The 18,807-nt window shown below is 38.2% G+C and overlaps 10 protein-coding genes across 10 annotated transcripts; 5 read left to right on the top strand and 5 right to left on the bottom strand.

Annotated features, from left to right (window-relative positions):
- Nucleotides 1-38: 38 nt before the first annotated feature.
- Nucleotides 39-1,075, bottom strand: SPOG_02933 (uncharacterized protein). Its single transcript, XM_013165594.1, has one exon. The coding sequence runs from the start codon at nt 723-725 to the stop codon at nt 330-332; it is 396 nt and encodes a 131-aa protein (XP_013021048.1). The 5' UTR covers nt 726-1,075; the 3' UTR covers nt 39-329.
- Nucleotides 1,076-1,556: 481 nt separating this feature from the next.
- SPOG_05402 (uncharacterized protein) lies at nt 1,557-2,110 on the top strand. Its single transcript, XM_013166635.1, has one exon. It carries the CDS (start codon nt 1,635-1,637, stop codon nt 1,848-1,850), a length of 216 nt encoding a protein of 71 aa, XP_013022089.1. The 5' UTR covers nt 1,557-1,634; the 3' UTR covers nt 1,851-2,110.
- A 22-nt stretch (nt 2,111-2,132) lies between these two features.
- On the top strand, nt 2,133-3,643 carry SPOG_02934 (cell wall organization protein). The gene has a single exon (XM_013165595.1). The coding sequence runs from the start codon at nt 2,497-2,499 to the stop codon at nt 2,920-2,922; it is 426 nt and encodes a 141-aa protein (XP_013021049.1). The 5' UTR covers nt 2,133-2,496; the 3' UTR covers nt 2,923-3,643.
- On the bottom strand, nt 3,443-6,950 carry SPOG_02936 (tRNA-splicing endonuclease catalytic subunit Sen34). The gene has a single exon (XM_013165597.1). The coding sequence runs from the start codon at nt 6,845-6,847 to the stop codon at nt 5,954-5,956; it is 894 nt and encodes a 297-aa protein (XP_013021051.1). The 5' UTR covers nt 6,848-6,950; the 3' UTR covers nt 3,443-5,953.
- SPOG_02935 (cytoplasmic proline-tRNA ligase Prs1) lies at nt 3,608-5,969 on the top strand. The gene has a single exon (XM_013165596.1). The coding sequence runs from the start codon at nt 3,658-3,660 to the stop codon at nt 5,809-5,811; it is 2,154 nt and encodes a 717-aa protein (XP_013021050.1). The 5' UTR covers nt 3,608-3,657; the 3' UTR covers nt 5,812-5,969.
- Nucleotides 6,951-6,963: 13 nt separating the features above from the next.
- Nucleotides 6,964-9,391, bottom strand: SPOG_02937 (leucine carboxyl methyltransferase). Its single transcript, XM_013165598.1, has one exon. It carries the CDS (start codon nt 9,107-9,109, stop codon nt 7,064-7,066), a length of 2,046 nt encoding a protein of 681 aa, XP_013021052.1. The 5' UTR covers nt 9,110-9,391; the 3' UTR covers nt 6,964-7,063.
- A 324-nt stretch (nt 9,392-9,715) lies between these two features.
- Nucleotides 9,716-11,704, bottom strand: SPOG_02938 (endonuclease Uve1). The gene has a single exon (XM_013165599.1). It carries the CDS (start codon nt 11,500-11,502, stop codon nt 9,784-9,786), a length of 1,719 nt encoding a protein of 572 aa, XP_013021053.1. The 5' UTR covers nt 11,503-11,704; the 3' UTR covers nt 9,716-9,783.
- Nucleotides 11,705-12,287: 583 nt separating this feature from the next.
- SPOG_02939 (bouquet formation protein Bqt4) lies at nt 12,288-14,239 on the top strand. The gene is made up of 6 exons (XM_013165600.1): nt 12,288-12,407; nt 12,452-12,483; nt 12,520-12,619; nt 12,666-12,719; nt 12,780-13,775; nt 13,831-14,239. The coding sequence occupies exons 1-6, from the start codon at nt 12,367-12,369 to the stop codon at nt 13,853-13,855; spliced, it is 1,248 nt and encodes a 415-aa protein (XP_013021054.1). The 5' UTR covers nt 12,288-12,366; the 3' UTR covers nt 13,856-14,239.
- Nucleotides 14,191-17,005, top strand: SPOG_02940 (ClC chloride channel). Its single transcript, XM_013165601.1, has 3 exons — nt 14,191-14,527; nt 14,577-14,828; nt 14,870-17,005. Exons 1-3 carry the CDS (start codon nt 14,389-14,391, stop codon nt 16,780-16,782), a joined length of 2,304 nt encoding a protein of 767 aa, XP_013021055.1. The 5' UTR covers nt 14,191-14,388; the 3' UTR covers nt 16,783-17,005.
- Nucleotides 16,595-18,730, bottom strand: SPOG_02941 (alpha-1,2-mannosyltransferase). Its single transcript, XM_013165602.1, has one exon. It carries the CDS (start codon nt 18,197-18,199, stop codon nt 17,018-17,020), a length of 1,182 nt encoding a protein of 393 aa, XP_013021056.1. The 5' UTR covers nt 18,200-18,730; the 3' UTR covers nt 16,595-17,017.
- Nucleotides 18,731-18,807: the final 77 nt, after the last annotated feature.

Raw genomic sequence — 18,807 nt, 5'->3', positions numbered from 1 at the left:
GAATTTCATGTAAATCCGATATAATAAATAGAAATAGGGAGAAATTTACAGGTTTGTAAATCCATTTATGGAAAGAATTCATGAGATACAATGCAATTTCATTTCGATATCGTAAGGAAGAAAAAAATCATAATTCTTTAAGGTCAAGAAGATTAAAAATACAAACAAAAAAAAAAAACAAAAGACAAAAACCGTTGAAAAAGTGAAGAGGGAGGAAAAGAAAACGAAAAACAAAAGGAATTGATGATTAAAAAAAAGGTTTATGCAAAGTGAAAGGAAAAAAAAGAAAAGAAAAAAGCAGAAAAGGATAGTACCAACTGCTTCAAGCCTTAAAGCCTAGAGTGACGAGACGAAGCTTTTGAAAGCCTTCGAGAAAGACTTTTCGACAAACGTTGTGAAAATCTCTGTTCCATGCTTGCAAAGGATAGAGGACGGAATGATTCTGCGGTAGGGTGGTATTGTTTATGTTCGGGGTCCAAGTGTGGTTTTGGGGATTCTTCATCATTATCGGTTAAGAATTGCCATGCACGGACAGTGTCGAGTGGACGCTCATACTTCCAACGGGTAGGATTACTTACATCAGGTTCGTCAATGGGTTGACCATAGTAATCTTTTGAAAGAAGAGCGCTGACATGTTTTCCCTTCTGCATAGTAGCAAATTCATAGGGTTCAGGCTCCATAATAGCCGTAGAGGGATCGGCACGAGTCGTTTCAGCAGTAGCCATTTTTGAAAAAGAAAACCAAAAGAAAAGAGAAATGGATCAAAAAAGACAAGTCAAGAGAATTCAATGCAATGTAATTCCAATGAGATTCGAAGCAACTGAATATGATATTATATCCAGCAATATGATATTATGCAAATACTTTTCAAAAAAAAAAAAAAGAAAAAGGAAGAGTGTGTGTGTGTATGTTTGTTTGTCTAATGATGGATAAAAAAAAAGCAAGAGAAAATGGATAATCAAATGACAGGTTTTGTTGTCTCAAGAGAAAACCCAATTGATGCTTGAAGCTAGAAATAACCGGATGTAAGTAACATACAAAGTAAGTGAAGTTGAGTCTTCGAAATACAGCGGCAGGACGCTCTTTATACGCATATTTTGATAAGGAGGCACAGTTCCATCCCAAGCGGCCAGACCGACAAGCAGCGAAAAAGCATCAGATAGAAAAACACAAGAAACCGACGCCATGACCCTCCCCCCACTCAAGTCATTAAGCATGACGTAACTCATGTTGGCCAATTTGAGAGAAAAAATAAGAGCCGAGTAGGCGTAAAGATCGTATCAACAAGAGGGTGGTTTGTTCGCTAAGATCACGCAAAAAAACAGAAGAAAATCAGCGATGGAAAAATAAAAATAACAAAAATAAAAAAAGACATCCCCATGATTATGGCATAAGATACGAGATAACGAGACTAAATTACTCTGTCTCTGTCTCTGTCTCTTGTTGCTTTGCCTCGTATTTGACGACAGCAAGAAAAGGAACATGTCAGAACAAAACTTGGTGCATGGAAATATTCGTCTAAAAAGGAAACCTAAAAACCAAATAAAAAGAGACTTTCTTTTCAGACCAATCATTTGCCTGTAAACAAAAGTCATTCAATTTCCGACGGGTTCCCAAGTGGGGGGAGGAAGTCCATGCATGATGGTATGGTGGCTTGGTACCAAGATGGAGGGAGGGAGGAAATCTGCACACAAGCTTCGGGAAGGCTCGGCTCGGCTTGGGTAGGAGGGAGAGGTAAAAAGTGCGTCAGGCAATTATGGAAAATTTTTGTTTATCGTATGGGGGTTTCTTTTGTTTTTTTGTTGACGAAAACAAAAACAAAAACAAAAACAAAAACTAACAGAAACTAACAGAAACGAAACGAAACGATTAGTAAACAACCGAGAAAAACAAAAAGAAGATTTTGTAGAGGAGAAAAAAATGAAGGAAAAAAAATGAATGAATGAGTGGGTTGAGTGAGTGAGTAAGTGAGTGAATATCCATAGGGGTTCCCATTTCAAAGTTTTCTTTTTCTTTCTCGCTGTTTCTTAATTGCATTTCCGTTTCGGTTTCGTTTTTTTTTTTCTTTCTTTCTTTTTCTTTTTTCTCTGTTTTTTTCGTTTCAACAGTCCCTGCAAGCATCCTCAGACTCAGCCTTGAAAAACCTCCTTTAGGGCAGTGCCTGTACATTCACTCCTTACACTACATAAAAGCAAAACAACTTTTCTTTTACCTTTCTTAGCTTGCAGCATTCCATTTGCATACGTTTATTTGTTTGTTTTTGCTTTCTCTTTTTAAGAAAAACGGTTAGTTTTTTCCTTTGGATCCTTGTCTTCGTCGTGTTCTCGTTTGTGGTGTCGTTTCAGTCAGGGTTTGCCATTCTTTTCTCTACGATCCTCGTGCCCTACTCGTTTTCTTTTTCTGGTTGCATTTTTCTTTCTTTCTTTGCTTTGCTTTTCTTTTCCTTTTCTCCTCCCTACTGTTCTTGTTGAAATTCTGTTTCACAAACATCTCTCCATGGAACAACAAAACAGCAACACCTACAACTGGGCTTCTTATGGCCGTTGGGTTATTGTCATCATATGTGTCGTCTTCCTGATATTCTTTCTAATCTCCATTGGCTATGTAAACCGTCGAAGAAATAGAAATGGTTTAGCCACTCTTCCTTTTACCAATTTTTATCCCCTTTCAATTCCTCCTCCCTATTCTCCAAGGTTAAACCGTCAATACAACACTCGGCCGTCAAATGTAAGTACGACTCCTTTCATGACGCAAACGTATCAACCACCTACGACTCCTTTCATGACTCAGACGTATCAACCACCCCCTCTGTCTCCGGATACTTCGTATACCTCCCCTCCTCCCGATGATATTCCTCCACCTGCTTATCCAGAGGCCATGGCCTCTGTCCATCGACCAAAACACGATAACGCTGTCCTTTGAAGAAGATGAAAGGGAGCGAATGGAATCGCATCTACAACATAGCTTACAATCAGTAACCATAACTTGCAGTGATTGATTTCGGTAAACTAATGGGAATAATTGTTGTTTTTATTTATTTGCTTCGTTCAGGCATTTGTATTTCTAGCAAACTTCGTTGGCTTACTATGGGCATTCCAGTTTTCTCGATTTCTCAACTTTATATGATTTCCTTCTCTTTTCACACCCTCTTTGACATTTCTCTTTTACTACATCTTTTTTCTTCTTCTTCATTCCTTTCATGTTGTTCCTTCTGTCGGTATAAAATGGTAGATGAATTCATAAAATGATTTCGCTATAGAAACCATGCTATGATTTTGTCAATGGTAATTTAATCCTTCATATAATACTTTGGCCTACCCCTCTTGCTTTAGGTTTTTCTGTTTTTGATTCTACAAGTGCTAATATACTTTCAATAATATTGTTTATACACTACAAGTATGGAACAATTATCTGCAGTTGCTCATTTTTATAGCTAAACCCCTTTTTCTTTTTGAGCTTGATTTTATATTGAATTTTGTATTTATATCAACTTAATAACATTATCTAAACAACTTTGTCTATCCTTTTATGCTTTAAAACTTTCTTTTCTAGTACCTTTGTGTATCGCCCCCACTTGGTCCTAAAGAATTTGGAAGTGGAATAGTCATGGTGACTCACCAACCTCGACAGAACCACCAAATTTTTCCCATCTTTAAAATGTCCGTGGACAGTTTAATTACGAAATTGAAAGGGCTTGCTACTGAAGAGGTAACTTTGTTACAGCATGCTAAGGTCTCGAATGGTTCTGCTTGGTCTGAAGCATTGTCTTCTTTGAGCAATGTTCCTGCTCACGCCTTGACCAAGACTGTTGTTTTGAAGCCAAAAACTGCCAAGTCTCAGACTGTAGTTCCTATTCTTGTAGTCGCTTTAGAATCTACTGCCACTCCTTCTGGCGCTGCTGCCAAGGCCGTCGGTGCCAAGGAAGCTCGTTTAGCCGCTGCTGATTTGGTGGAAGAGGTTTTTGGCATTCCTCCCGCGGACATTGGTGTTTTCTCTGTAAATGAACAAAATGCCGCAAAGGTTCACGTTGTTTTAGATAAAAACCTCATTAACCACGGAGGTCTTTTGGCTGTCCACCCTTCTTCTAGCGAGAAGACTATTTTCGTCTCTGCTGCCGCTATTGAAACTTATTTGAAGTCCATCGGCGCTACTCCCGTCGTTGTTGATTTCTCTGCTCCCGCGGCTAAGCCCTCCCAAGCATCAAAGCCTGATGCTACCCAAAAGAAGACGGAGGTTTCGAAGAATGATGCCGCCATTGAAAACGCCGCTTTGATTGGTATCACTGTTCGCAAAGACGTAGATTTCGCTAACTGGTACCAACAAGTTCTCACTAAGAGTGACATGATTGAGTACTATGACATTTCTGGTTGCTACATTTTGAAACCCTGGTCTTTTAGCATCTGGGAGGCTATTCAACTATGGTTCGACAAGCAAATTAAGAAACTTGGTGTTCGTAATGGTTACTTCCCTCTTTTTGTGTCTTCAAAGGTTTTGGAGAAGGAAAAGGATCATGTTGAAGGTTTCGCTCCTGAGGTCGCTTGGGTTACTCGCGCTGGTAGCACCGAGTTAGATGAGCCCATTGCTATTCGTCCTACCTCCGAAACTGTTATGTATCCCTATTATGCTAAATGGATTCGAAGCCATCGTGATCTTCCTCTCCGTTTGAACCAATGGAACTCTGTCGTTCGTTGGGAATTCAAGAACCCTCAACCTTTCTTGAGAACCCGTGAGTTCCTTTGGCAAGAAGGTCATACCGCTCACTTGACCTTGGATTCTGCTAACGAAGAAGTTTATCAAATTTTGGATTTGTATGCTCGTGTTTACAGTGATTTGTTGGCCGTTCCTGTTATCAGAGGTGTCAAGAGTGAAAATGAAAAGTTTGCTGGTGGTATGTTCACTACTACTGTAGAAGGTTACATTCCTACTACTGGTCGCGGTATCCAAGGTGGTACTAGTCATGGTCTTGGTCAAAACTTTTCTAAGATGTTTAACATTGTCGTTGAGGATCCTAATGCTGAAGTTGGTCCCACTGGAGAGCGTCCTAAGCTCCATGTCTGGCAAAACTCTTGGGGTCTTTCCACTCGTACCATTGGCGTTGCTGTCATGGTTCATGGTGATGATAAGGGTTTGAAGTTGCCACCTCCTGTTGCTTTGGTTCAAACCGTCATTGTTCCTTGTGGTATCACCAACAAAACCACTGATGAAGAACGAAAGAATATTGAAGGTTTCTGTGGACAACTCGCTTCCCGTCTCATTGACTTTGACATTCGTGCCGAAGCTGACTTACGTTCTTATACTCCTGGTTACAAGTTTGCTCACTGGGAAATGAAGGGTGTTCCTCTTCGCCTTGAATTTGGACCCAATGATGCTAAGAAAAACCAAGTCACTGCTGTCCGTCGTGATACTTCTGAAAAGGTTGCTGTTCCCTTGTACAATCTAGAAGAAAGAGTTTCTGACTTGTTGAAGACTATTCACAATAGCATGTATGAGACTGCCAAGAGAGATTTCGATTCTCATGTTGTCCGTGTTAAGAAATGGGAAGAGTTTGTTCCTGCTTTGAACAAGAAGAATCTCGTTCTCATTCCTTGGTGCAACACTACTAAATGTGAAAAAGATATTAAGAAAAATAGTGCTCGTCAAGTTAACGGTGACGAACCTGAAGATGAAAAGGCTCCTAGTATGGGTGCTAAGAGTCTTTGCATTCCTTTGGAACAACCCACCGGTGAAGATGCCATCGTTGAAAATGTTACGAAGTGTGCTGCCTGTGGTTCTCATGCAAAGGCTTGGGGTCTCTTTGGTAGAAGCTATTAAGGCATTGGAATTGTTTTGGATAGAAGTGTATAATATAGAATTTATAACCATTCTTTTTTTGAGTTCAATTAATTTCCTAATGTACTTGGTTTTTTGCTACGTTATAGTGAATAAATAAGCGCCTGATAGCTCATGTAAATGCTCAACCAAAACCTGACCATTCGACTGAAAACTGACGATATGTTGTAGCTGAATTGTTTTCGTCAGATGCTGTTGAATCATGCATCTCTTGTTCTTCTTCTTCTCCTCCGATGAGCCATGCTTTTTTAACACCCGTCCCAAGACGACCACCTCCTATAAGTAGCAAAAGGGGAATTTCATCGTTCCAGTTATACCCGTTCACAAGATAATGTGAATGAAACCGCAGAGGATCACCCGGATAGGCAACAAAATCACAACCAAACCGGAGACCGGGATTTAGGAAAAACCCGTTATTCACTAATGACTCAAATATTAAATATCTTCTTCTTTTAATCTCAGGAAAGCCTAATGAAAAAGTCTCTAAATGGTCTCTATTTAATTCCTTTGTATTTGTATCAACTGGTACCATAGTTAAATTCACAGGTTGAGTAGGATCGTATTCCAAGGTATCTAAAGGAATTTCCTTATTTATTTTTTTCATAATTTTTATCTTCTTTTCGTTTTCTTTAGCTCGCGTAGTCAGCAATTGCTCTATGGCCATCTTTTGTCGCTTATCTGCAAGGAACTTTCTGTCATCATCAACTAAACCATTAAAATAGTCTATATGCACTCTCTGATCATCAATAATATAAGCTGCGCCATTATTAACTAAGTAATAAACTTCTTCGTTCGTCAACTGAAGAGGAAGACCCAAAAAAATATTCTGTTGAGGGAGTTGAGGTAGCGTTCCTGAGAGAATGCCAAGAATATGATATTTTTGACGAAAATATTGGATTGCTTCTACATCGAAAAGAAGATACTTCCCTTGGATATACGAAATTGGATACTTCGCGTCGTTCATGTTGAAAGGTAACTTGCCCATGATGGGCTTAGTACTTTTTGGGTTAATAGTCATTAATTTTTAATATGCATAATTGTGATACAAAAATTACTAAAATCAATTGACGTTTAACTACAATTATAGCTTTCTACCACAATCTCTTGGTTTAAAAAAAAAAGCAGAAATTGTGTGTTTGATTTATTTTATTACATTGAGCACATAACTTACTATCTTTTTAACCTACTATAATAAATAAATAAATACAATTGAATGTAACTAAAAACTTCAATTTTATTTTTCAGAAACCTTTAAGCAGTGAACGTTTTCATTGATAAAAGATCCAAAAGAAAAACATATACAACCACCCCCAAAAACAAAGAGTAAATCACGAAGGCAACAGCATTGACAAGAAACTAAAACCGGTCTTGATTCAGGTTCTTCCAAAGGAACATTCTCAATCTGTTGACCGACCATATTTATGATAATGACTTCTTCTTCCCACTTTATGGTTTTATACAAGCCAGCACCACCAATAATCAATGGCATAGCATTATCGTTGTCCAAAATTGCAAGATTGCTATTGACCCGTGCGAGTAAAACCTTTGAGCCTTCACTCAAATTCCATGGTGAAAAATGCAATTCAAATCGATTGTTCCGTTTCTCGAGTTTCCATTCCCAAACATCATCAATAGGTAAATTATGTTGATTCATGCCACCTGTTATGAATCCATATTGTAATTGTGAAGAATAATGAATGCTAGAACCCCAGCTTTTGGTTAAAGACGGTTCTGTACAGCAAACCTGAGACCATTCATTTGTTTGCTCCGACCAAATTAGCCAACCACCATGTGGTTTACCGGCCTGAAGCAGGATAAAGTTTTCATTTCCATAATGCACCTTCGTAGTTGAAACACGAAATGCTGGATAGGGTAAAGAAGCGGTTTGTTTCCAAGCCCCCTTGGAGTACAAATAACAAGTATCAAATGCTCTAACCGGGGATTCCCTTCCACCTATAAGCATATAATCTCCATTATTCACCGGTACAATTGATAGGTTCATACGAGGACTTATTTCAGAACTCGAAATATCTATCACATTTTGCTTTTCTGTTATAAGAAACGCTGAATTAGTACGCCCAGAGGTCGATAATCCTCCTTGGATAATTATTCCATTCTCAGAAGCACCAACACCAGCGGAGCGGCAACTAGGAAGAGCTTGCTTTATTTCAGCAGCAACCATAGTGAGTTCTATGCGCTTATTAGATAATATTGATTCACATTGGACAGGAGAACATTCATGTCCATTGATTTGATAGCGATAGTATTGCATAAAAGGATTTGGATGTTCAACCAAATTGTACATTTGATCCAACGTACTACTGGCATGCTGGATACTGTAATGTTGAAGGAAAAAATAAAACTCTTCCCATTCATCAAATGGTTCGGTTTGTTCACATTCCACTCGATATCTTTCGCTTAATAAGAAATTCCAGAAAGTACATACATCAAACACCTCTACGTGCTCCCAACCCAAGTTCACCCACCTGTATTTCAATGCCTCTAAATTCTGATATGCGGCAAGTCCATGCAGTGGGGTACCCCATTCTTTGAAATGTCTAATCATCACTTTAGCAAATGGGTGATTAAATCCAGCAGGAGCTATCTGTTCTAAGAAACAAGAATGAGCATCCGAAAATTGCGACATCCACTGGAGAAGTGAATCTGATGCATTGACTGGCATATAGACCGCTGCAACTTCAGATATGAAAAGGATTGAACTTGTTTTGAAATCAAGGCCACACTCCTCGAGCTTTTTTTGAAGGAGATCCAAATCTTTCAAATTGCAACCAACAGTATGATAGTTATTAGTATGGATTTCTTCGAGTTCATCAATTTCAAAACTATTTCTATAGACTATTCCTCGAAGGAAATCGTCGGACAATATCATGCTCACTCTATTTTCAATTGACTCGGGATAATCCACATCGTAAAACGCGATGTCTTCTGTGCTTCGATCACTAAGAGAATTTAAGAGTTGCAAAGCCAACGGATCGTATCCGGCTCCTAAGTTTACAATTGCTTTCGGTTTTCCGCGCTTTTTTTCTAAAAATTGCTCTATAGCAAACCGAATCGCAATACAACGAGTCCAGTATCCTCTGTTGACACTTGGCGATCTTCGAGGAGTTTTACTAATAAACGGCCTGTAGTAACTGTGATTTTTATCAAATCCTGGATAGCCACATTTTTCAACTGAAGCTTTTGAAAGAATAGAGCTATCATTTGTTTTGCGTACTTCTTTGTCTTTTGATCGAAATGTGTTTTCTTGTTTTGGAACCATTTTAAAAAAATGTCGCCTTTCGCCTCTGATGTTATATATGTAAGGAAATCAACCTGACAAAACCAAAAAATTAGGCAGAGAAAAATAGGATTAGATTAGAAGTACAATATGAAAAGAGTAGGCGGTATCTTGCTTTCGAGAAGTGAGTTTAGGAAAAGGGTATTATAGGGATCAATTTACACACGGCTTTATGACACTTTATTTGGTTAATTTAACTCTTATTCATTAGTGAATTTTGACAATGATATAGGTTCATGAAAGAACGATAATGCCTCTTATAGCTTTATTTACCCATTTCTGAAATTTCATGAGAATACATAAGCGACCTGACAAAATACCGAACTATAACGAATTCTATTAAGTTTTATATCTGCACTCTTATAATAATGCACTGGTAAACAAATATACTAGTTCATATAAAGATTTAAAAATTTTGTGGATTTTGTAGCTCTCACAGTTGGAACGTTTATCCGAGGTTGATAATTGAATCCTTCAGTATTCTTTGCAGCCGATTACTACTGCTATGAGCGTATTGTTGGGTTTAGCTATAGTATATATACATTCAACTCCTTTCCTCGTTTAGAAATGAAAAATTAGACAAAGACATGTGGTATAACAATATCATTTATGAAACCTTAATAAATACGATAAATAATCACTTCTTCTAACCATCATCAAGTCACCAATTCATCTTTAGTATTCGTTTCCTCATCATCTTTAACTTCTTCCTTGTTATTTTTGGATTTCTTCTTCCTTTGTTTACGGGCTATTAACCGCCGGTGTGCACCAGGAGGATAATACCCTTCGTTAAATACATCAAAATCCGGCCCTTCAATTTCCTTTGGGCATGAAGGATTGGTTAAATTGAAGATCCTAGACAGCTCAAATATTGCCTGTTCTTTTTCCTTAGCTTCAATCATTAAATCCATGTCTGGTTCACATGGAGGCAAGCTATATACACGATCAGAGTGTCCTCTACGTTTCATAGCAGAAATAGCAAAAGGATAAGCTGATTCTGAATAGTGCTGTTTTTGTGTTATCCCTTTCCTAGTCCAAGTTTCCCGAATCGCTGGTAAGAGAGGCATCAAATCCAAAGAGCCTTCTCGTAAAGTACCTGGAACAACATTATGGTGGTGCCAATCTAAAACCAAAGGAATACTCAACTCCTGACAAAGAGGAAGTAGATCTTGTACAGACCAGGTGACGTCGTCGTTTTCCAAAACTAAACGCATTTTTACAGCTTCAGGAAGGCGTACATAATTATCACGAAACCTATTAAGCGTCTCTTCCTTTCCTTCGAATGATCCGCCTAGGTGCAATATTATGACTGCGTCACGATTCAGCTGTTCGTTTAACTTCATTCTGGAAAGAAGTTCTTCGTGATAACGAAGGTCTCGTATAGCATTTGTAACAACGGACTCCTTGGGTGAAGCTATTTGAGTATATTGTCCAGGATGTGTCGATAAACGGTGATTATATCGATTGGCAAGTTCTCCTACAGCTTGCAAATAAGAATCAGCAAATTCCAAAGAATACCCATAGGTACCATGACTCGCGAATGGAAAAAGGTCAGAACTTACTCGCATAAAATGAATACCAAATCTGTGATTCCATTCTACAAGGGTAGCTAAGTCTTGCGTATTCTTTATACCCAAATCCTTCGCGAATTGCAGAGATTCTTTCTGAATTGTAGCGATTCGACAGGTTCGCGAGCAAAATGCAATTTCTCTGGAAAATCTCAAAACCGTGTTTTGACATGCATAACCAAGGCGCCCTTTCCAAGGAAGTGGTTTGTCGGGACAATCAAAAATGGGTCTGGAAGCCTGAGGTTCTTCAGATAATTCCGAATCTTCAAGCAAATTCTTTTTAGAAACTTTTCTCGTTGATGAAGTACTCCTTTTCCGTTTGATTACATCTTTAGAAAGTAGCGTTTCAGGGCCATCTAGCTCATATGCTGACGAGTCTGATTCAGTTGTCACTGAAGCTTCGGAGCCTTCGTTGGGATAAGCTTTTGTCTCTATTCTTGAGAGTAGAGGATCATCGTCTTCCGTTTCGTTATCCGATTCTGTCCGATAGTCAACGGGCTTTCTATCTCTTCTTGATCGCCTTAATCTGGGGGCAGCTGGCTCGATTGTCGGAGCAATTTCCTCAGCCGGAGAAGAAGTGTGATTATTCGAGGGACCATTGTGAACTGCTTGGTAGCGGTGTCTGCTAGTTTTTGCTTTTATGACTTCATCCTGTATATGAGCGTTAGATGAAGGAATACTGATTGATTCATAGCTCTGAACTCTTGTTCTTTTTGTAGTTTGTCTTCGAGGCATAATTCTTTTACAAGAAAGGAAATTAAAAGAAAGAACCCGGTATGGATGGAAACCTCGCAACAGTAAAAGCATGCAAAGAATACGTGCCTGCTTAAGAGCCACAGAAGAAAACGTTCAAGCAGACATCAGAGAATCTTCTTTAAAAAATCAACCTGCCAAGTTTTGTCTACCTCATGCTTACGTACAACACCTGGTTTGCTTAAAGGCTTATGGCTGCATGTATGAACCCCTATAGCCATCAACATTTCGCTTTTATTTTGAGAAACGATGTTTACTTTTACGTATGCATACAATCATTAATACTATTTAAGTTATAAAAGCGAAGGGATGAAAGTAATTCGCTACGCTAAAAACTCCCTTTATATAACTGTAGTAGAATATAATCAAAATATTATACGATGAAAGTTTTTTGTTTATTTGCTTATTTATTTGTGTATAATTACATTACGCTTTTGAAACAATCAAGAAATCTATAGGAAAATACGTCGTTTACTTATGGAAAGTCTTTCATAAAAAAAAATATAGCGAACTTACCATCGTTATGGAAACTATCCATATTTTCGAAAAAAGTGAATCCAACAATGGGTACTTTCTATGAATAATTCTTAATATTTCGCCCAATGAATAACTATCAAGTCAAAAATTTGTCTTGAAACAGTTCTTTAATCTTTTTTTTTTATACATTCCATTCAGCGGATGCTTCACTTATGATTCTTTCATTGTCTTCCATAAACAGTAAACAGTAAACAAAAATATTTTTGCATTTATATTTCCTATGCACTTTAAAGATTATTGCATCTCCCTATTTGGCTTTGTGTGTTTTAGCATACACTAACGCAGCTTTTACGTCGCCTCAACTCATATTACGACTACGTACAAGAAAGTGTTTTAGAGTGAGCAATTTACAACTTGATATTATTTGAGTTTATAATCAAAATGGAAAATTTAAAGGAAGGCAGATCACTTCCTACTGAAAGGTACTTATAGATACATTAAAATTGACAATAGTTCTAACAGTTAGAAATCCTCTTTATGACGACGACACGATTGATTGTATGTATTCATGTAGCGCTATTGACTAACTCGTAGATTCCACTTTAATCAGCAAATGTCGCTCTCAAGTGATTGAATTTCCAGACGGACCAGCTACGTTTGTTCGTCTCAAATGCAACAACCCAGATTCGAAACAGTAAGGAAACGTTGGTTAATGGAAACGGCATTTGCTAATTCTCTAGTCCTCATTTTTTAATGCGAATGGCAAGAAACTCCAATATTAGTGCAACATCTATGTATGTTTATAATTTTGGATCAAGTTTGAAATATAATTGCTAACGTTTAACTTCTTGTAGGTTCCGCTCTGCTTTCCCTAAGGCTAAACAAGAGGAAGAAGATTCTGAGATGGAGTGGATTCGTGCTAACTTAAATCCTGTTGAGGAGAAGCAAGTCTCCGGTTTATGGGTTTCTCCAAGGGACGCATTAGCTTTAGCCAAAGATTATGGTATGACTCCATTCATTAAAGCTCTTTTAGAAGCTTCTACATCCCCTTCTACTTATGCAACTCCTGCTCGTTCTCATCCAGTGGAATCCAACCAGCCGGCCGGAGCTAGTCCTTCAACTTTAGGCAAGTTAGTTGGATCAAAAGCCCCACACAAGTCATTAGAGCCTTCAGAATCTCCCAAAAAATCTCTTTTTTCTAATGAAAAGCATGAGAAAGAGAGTAAGGAAGTCCAGACTAAAATAGATGACACCAACAAATCCATTCCTTCGGCAGTTACCTTGCCCGCTTCTTCTTCTTCTTCTTTAGTTGCTTCTAATGAAAGGGAGTCTGAAAAGGAAGTGAAGGGAGAAGAAACTAAAGTTGTGAAGCAAGAGGAAATAGATATCGTGAAGAGACAACCTTTGAAGAAAGAGCCAAAAATGAAAGGGAAATCACAGGATGAGCAGCTACACTTAAAGGAAGAAGAAAAAGTAGTAGAAGACGAGGAAAATAATCATTCTTCCGACATTCCAAGAAAAGTTCGAACTCCAGTGAGGCCTTCTGAGCTTTTAGAAAGAATTCGCTCAAATGTGCATCGTCGTGTTTCAGATGTTACACAACAAGTCAAGAAGCCTTTAGAGGCTTTCGAGAAAAAAGCGACAGCTTCTATCCATCTCCCTCACCCTTCTTTTAGTGTTTCGAAAAAGAGAAGCCGCGATGAATACGAAGAAACCCAGCCTAAGGAAATCGATGAAGCTGCATTGATACCTGTTAAGAAATCCAGAATCTCCAAGCTAGAAACAGAAATTCATTATGAAAAGAGAAAAGTTCGTGCTCTAACAGGTATTGTTGTCGGTTTGGGTGCTGGGTATGTTACATAATCATCTATCATTTCAATTTCCACATCTAACATATTTGTATAGGGCCATTTTGCCATTTCTTTTTTAAGTCTCACATAATTGACAAAAAAGAAGATTGGAGGAAGAAACTTGTAAATTTCTGTCTTAGCTGATGTGGTCAATATCTATTAGTTTTATCTATTCATGGAAGCAATGCGTTTGTGTGCCCTTTAAACAAAGACAACTGAGATTTTATTTTTATCATGTTTAATGCAAAACGGGGCATTCCCTTCTAATGGTTACTCGTTCTTAATTGTAAGTTTAGTTATTCAGGAATAAGAAAGCTGTGCTTTTTTTCAAAAAGTCGATTTATTTATTCAAATGAAGTTTAGCACTCGTATTTTTTTATTCTATCTAAAGTTACACTCTGTAAAGAAGTCCATCCGTAGCTCTGAAGTCTGCTTGACCTTGACATCTGAAGCCCACATCCTCCAACATTGTTTATGATTATGCAGAAACAACATTACAATTCTTTTGTAATCTCCATATAGACATTCATTTTCTAATTGTAGAAAATTTTTGTTTTACTACCTTTTATGCCTAGGGTTGTGATATTTAATTTATTTTGCAGTCGAAAAGGTAATGATGCATTCTCTGGGACGACGAATATCCACAGAATCGTTGCTTTCGGGTGAATCGGACTTTATTATAGAACACGAACCTGACAGATTTTACTTGTTATCCCAATGGGGTCAAAATTTTAACAATTACAAAACCGATGGTAACCAAAGAGCAGTTACTTTGATCTAAACTAACTAAATATCCATTAGATCGAGTCCAGGAGACTATTCAGACATTTAACAAAGAAGAAAGTATCGATAAAAGCAACTGGTCTGCTTTATGGAGACTGTGGAATGCAGGTCATTCTTGGTTTATTGTCTGTATTATCGGTGTTAGCATTGGGGCATCAGCTTATATGCTAAGTGTGGTTACTTCATTTTTTTCTGATATCCGAAGGGGGCACTGTTTGTCCAGATGGTTTTTTAATGAAAAGTTTTGTTGCATGTACAGTGAAGAATCAGGTAAGCGCATTGACTCTTAATTCCCTACTAATGTAAATCAGGTACCACTTGCACTACATGGGTTCAATGGAGCGACTCTTTTGTTTTTAATTATTTAGTTTATGCTTTCCTTGCTTTAATTTTCATTATAATATCGGCAATTGTTGTCAAAGATCTCTCTCCGCTTGCTGCTGGCAGTGGAATTTCGGAGATTAAAGCAATAATCAACGGGTTTTCTAGAGATGATTTTGTGTCTTTTCGCGTTTTACTAGTCAAGTGTGTCTGTTTACCGCTTACCATAGCAAGCGGTCTTTCTGTTGGCAAAGAAGGTCCTAGCGTTCATTTGGCAACAGCCATGGGCCACGTTATAGCTTCTATCTTTAAGCGATTGAAGCTACATTCAGTTAATTTTCGGGACATATACGTTTCCTCTGCCGCTGCCGGCGTAGCTGTTGCTTTTGGATCCCCTATTGGAGGTGTACTATTTGGCATTGAGGAAATGGCTTCTGGTTATACTTCCAGAATGATTTGGTACACTTTTTCTTGCTGTCTTTTCGCCGTCGCTACTTTACATTTACTAGATCCATTCCGGACCGGCCAACTTGTTCTCTTTGAGGTTCGTTATTCTGGTTCTTGGCATTTTTTTGAATTGTTCTACTTTTCTATTTTGGGGATTTTTGGAGGATTTTATGGTGAAGTTGTCATGAGGCTTTTCTTCACAGTTCAGAAACTGAGGAAAGTTTATGTTGATAAATGGCCAGTGATAGATGCATCTGTCGTTGTAATAGTTACCGCATTAATTAGTTACTTTAATACTTGGTTGAAATTGGATATGACCTTGGGTATGGAACTATTATTTCAAGATTGCAAGTCTGTAACTACTCCTGAGTTGAATGATCTATGCAATCCGAATAATGAAGGGAAAAACTCGCTGTTGTTGTTAACATCAACATTATTAAGGATGATTTTTGTTTCGTTTTCATATGGCGTTAAAGTTCCTGCCGGCATTTTCGTGCCCTCCATGGCTGTCGGAGCTACGTTTGGACGGATGGTTGGATTATTTGCTGATATATTGTACAGAAAGTTTCCAGATTTGTTTCTTTTTTCTGCTTGTCATGGATCAGGTTCATGTATAACCCCAGGAACGTATGCTCTTTTAGGAGCTGCCGCTAGTTTAAGTGGTATGATGCATTTGACTATGACAGTCGTAGTAATTATGTTTGAATTAACTGGGGCTTTGAACTTTATCCTTCCCACTGTACTTGTGGTTGCTATAGCCAATGCTGTAGGTGCTTTACTAGGTCGCAACGGCATAGCTGATAGAAGCATCAAGCTAAACGGAATTCCTTTCCAGGAATCAGAAAATATCTATTCTGAAACTGAGGACATTTTGTTCCCAGTCACGACGATAATGTCTAAAACAGTAATAGCCATACCCTCAGAGGGGATTACGTGGAGATGGTTGTTTAGAACTATGAAGAAACACCCGTTCAGCGGATATCCTGTAGTAAACAACCTGAAACGTTTCGAACTTATTGGCTATATAAAGAGTACTTCAATCAAGCTAGCATTTGAAGAAGCAAAAGGCAATACGACATTTACATTTGACCAAGAGATTTGTTTTCGACTTTCTGCCGTAATGAACTATTCGAACGGGCAAACTTTACTATCACACTCTTTGGGGTTGGATTTGTCATCCTACATGGATTTGCAACCAATAAGTGTTTTACACAATCAATTGTTATCCAATGTTAGTACCATCTTTCAGGCTCTATGTCCAAAAGTTATCCACGTCGAGAAGGATGGAATTCTCGTAGGGCTTATCACACGGAAAGATCTGCTACTAACCAAACATTATTTGAAAACCTTCAATAGGTCGCCTTCAGCAGCTTCAAGGATGGAGAACGTTCCCCTGCATACAATGGAAAATAGTGAACATGACCAAGGTATAGAGCTACAACTTTTGCGATCATGAAGAATTAAATGTGCTATTTTATTTTAAAAAAAGGACTATAAAAAGCTTATTATTCTTTCGAGTAGTCGTATAATGAGGAAAAAAATTATAGAAAAACAAGGAAAGGGGAAGAATGTACAAAAAGCAAAGGCAAATAAACTCATAGATAATTAGATTGCATGATATAGACAGCGAAAAAAGTTTAAAGCAAGGGAAAATTAATAACCAAAAAATTATTAGCCAGGAATAAATATGGCTAAATTAAAAATGTACTCCAATTCTCAGGAAAGGGTCTTTCGAAAGCGGTGTAATATTTGCTTAAACAGCTCCAGCCGCTAAAATCGATCGAATCATGGGGGTTACACTCACATTTTGTTAGAGTTTGTTCGTCAAGAGGACAGTGGCCGCTGCTGGGATGCCAATATCCGATTTCATTAAAAAAGTGAATTGACTCGCGATCGGTGAATAGGGCAGCGGCAATGCTGTGCACAGGAGCATCACCCCAGCGTTCATAGAAAAAGCCGTTGGTATTATCCAAGTAGTCAAAGTATTGTGAGTATACATCACTTTCCCAGAAATCAACTTTAGCAATTTCAAAGTTGGTCCAAAAATGACATCCATTATAGGTTTTGCCATCATTATCAGATATAAAATTAAGAGCGCTATTAGGATGGACGGCATTTGGATGGAGCTTTAAGAAATTACGGGTATTTTCCCATAAAGTTGGGATAGTGTCGGCGTATTCAGTGACGGTGATGGTAAAGCCATAAACCTTATTATTTTCCTTCATATAAGCAAAAGGATCGAAGTCTACATCACACCAGAAGTCGACGCTAGGCTCAACACGCCAATAGTAATCATATTTTTTAACGAGGGGGTGACGGTAAAAGAAGCCCGATTCAAAGCGACACATATGGCGATATGATTCAGAGTCTGCATAAAGAATGCCCTTTTCTTTGAGATGCTCCCAATTTTCATGCATCATGTCCTGGTTGACCGATTCAGGTATGCACCAATGTTCTTTGGGAATGACGCCGAACTCGACATGACCAGAAGCAGTTTCATTAATGCGACTCTTGAATTCATCACTAAACTCCTCGTCATTTAAAAATACCCAAGGGTAATGATACTTATGATTAAACCGGCGCTCTAAACGCTGGACAGACTGAACCATATCCGCCAGGTCTTGATTACGAGCAAGACTGACAAAAGCAGCATTGACACGGCCATTAGGAAGCCATTCGGAGCGCTTTGATTCTGGAAGACTGGCAATATCAAAAGATTTCGTTTGATAATCTGCGAAAGGGTTTCTGAAGACGGAAGTTTCCAAAACGTTCAGTACACCACGAAAATCATTTCGGTATCGCAAAAAAACGAGACAAGCAATTAGACAGACGACGAGAAAAACTCGTTTGAATCTTTTGTGATACAGGATCATTATGAATGGAATGGGAGTGTCTAATCACTCACGAGATGAAAGCACTGACACTAGCACAGTCTTCGATTGATAATCCTTTGTATGTAAAAAAAAATTTGGCTGTCTTTTAATCAATTTGTTCTGTTGCAATACAAGTTGGAAGAAATCAAGCAGCGAGCGCAAATAAACAAGGAGGAAAGCTACAAGATTCAAAACTGAGCAAAACAAACAATGCAATCCACCGAGGCCAGAAATTATACGAGCAATGAAAATCAAAATAAAAAGGCCCAGAACGGATTCGGAAGAAGTAGTCAATCTTCTTCAATGAACGACTTTATTCTTGCTTACCACAAACCAAAAGAACTCTATAGCAAAACTTGCAATGTGCAAAAATCCAATGAAAAGTAGAATGAACAGAGAAAGAAAGGATGCTTCGTAAGTTCTAGTTCCCTTTTCTTTCAATTACGGCACTGTGGCTTAGAAGATGAAGATGTGATCCCTTTGTCTGTGTAGTGAGGTTGAGGAGAGACACACAGAGAGAAGACCTGGGCAAGGCTGGCTCTTACGAATTGATCGAAACTCTTTTATTTTATTTATCTTTTACTTTTCTTGAATTATAGTTTACTTTA

Source organism: Schizosaccharomyces cryophilus, assembly GCF_000004155.1.
Source record: "Schizosaccharomyces cryophilus OY26 unplaced genomic scaffold supercont4.1, whole genome shotgun sequence".
Classification (NCBI taxonomy): domain Eukaryota; kingdom Fungi; phylum Ascomycota; class Schizosaccharomycetes; order Schizosaccharomycetales; family Schizosaccharomycetaceae; genus Schizosaccharomyces; species Schizosaccharomyces cryophilus.
This window is presented reverse-complemented; position numbering and strand designations above follow the sequence as displayed.

Coding starts and splice junctions, on each gene's coding strand:
- SPOG_02936 (XM_013165597.1), bottom strand. CDS start 6,847: ATGACTATTAACCCAAAAAGTACTAAGCCCATCATGGGCAAGTTACCT.
- SPOG_05402 (XM_013166635.1), top strand. CDS start 1,635: ATGCATGATGGTATGGTGGCTTGGTACCAAGATGGAGGGAGGGAGGAA.
- SPOG_02937 (XM_013165598.1), bottom strand. CDS start 9,109: ATGGTTCCAAAACAAGAAAACACATTTCGATCAAAAGACAAAGAAGTA.
- SPOG_02941 (XM_013165602.1), bottom strand. CDS start 18,199: ATGATCCTGTATCACAAAAGATTCAAACGAGTTTTTCTCGTCGTCTGT.
- SPOG_02938 (XM_013165599.1), bottom strand. CDS start 11,502: ATGCTTTTACTGTTGCGAGGTTTCCATCCATACCGGGTTCTTTCTTTT.
- SPOG_02933 (XM_013165594.1), bottom strand. CDS start 725: ATGGCTACTGCTGAAACGACTCGTGCCGATCCCTCTACGGCTATTATG.
- SPOG_02934 (XM_013165595.1), top strand. CDS start 2,497: ATGGAACAACAAAACAGCAACACCTACAACTGGGCTTCTTATGGCCGT.
- SPOG_02940 (XM_013165601.1), top strand. CDS start 14,389: ATGATGCATTCTCTGGGACGACGAATATCCACAGAATCGTTGCTTTCG. Junction 14,528..14,576: donor TAACAATTACAAAACCGATG/GTAACCAAAGAG, acceptor AATATCCATTAG/ATCGAGTCCAGGAGACTATT. Junction 14,829..14,869: donor CATGTACAGTGAAGAATCAG/GTAAGCGCATTG, acceptor AATGTAAATCAG/GTACCACTTGCACTACATGG.
- SPOG_02939 (XM_013165600.1), top strand. CDS start 12,367: ATGGAAAATTTAAAGGAAGGCAGATCACTTCCTACTGAAAG. Junction 12,408..12,451: donor AGATCACTTCCTACTGAAAG/GTACTTATAGAT, acceptor TCTAACAGTTAG/AAATCCTCTTTATGACGACG. Junction 12,484..12,519: donor TGACGACGACACGATTGATT/GTATGTATTCAT, acceptor ACTAACTCGTAG/ATTCCACTTTAATCAGCAAA.
- SPOG_02935 (XM_013165596.1), top strand. CDS start 3,658: ATGTCCGTGGACAGTTTAATTACGAAATTGAAAGGGCTTGCTACTGAA.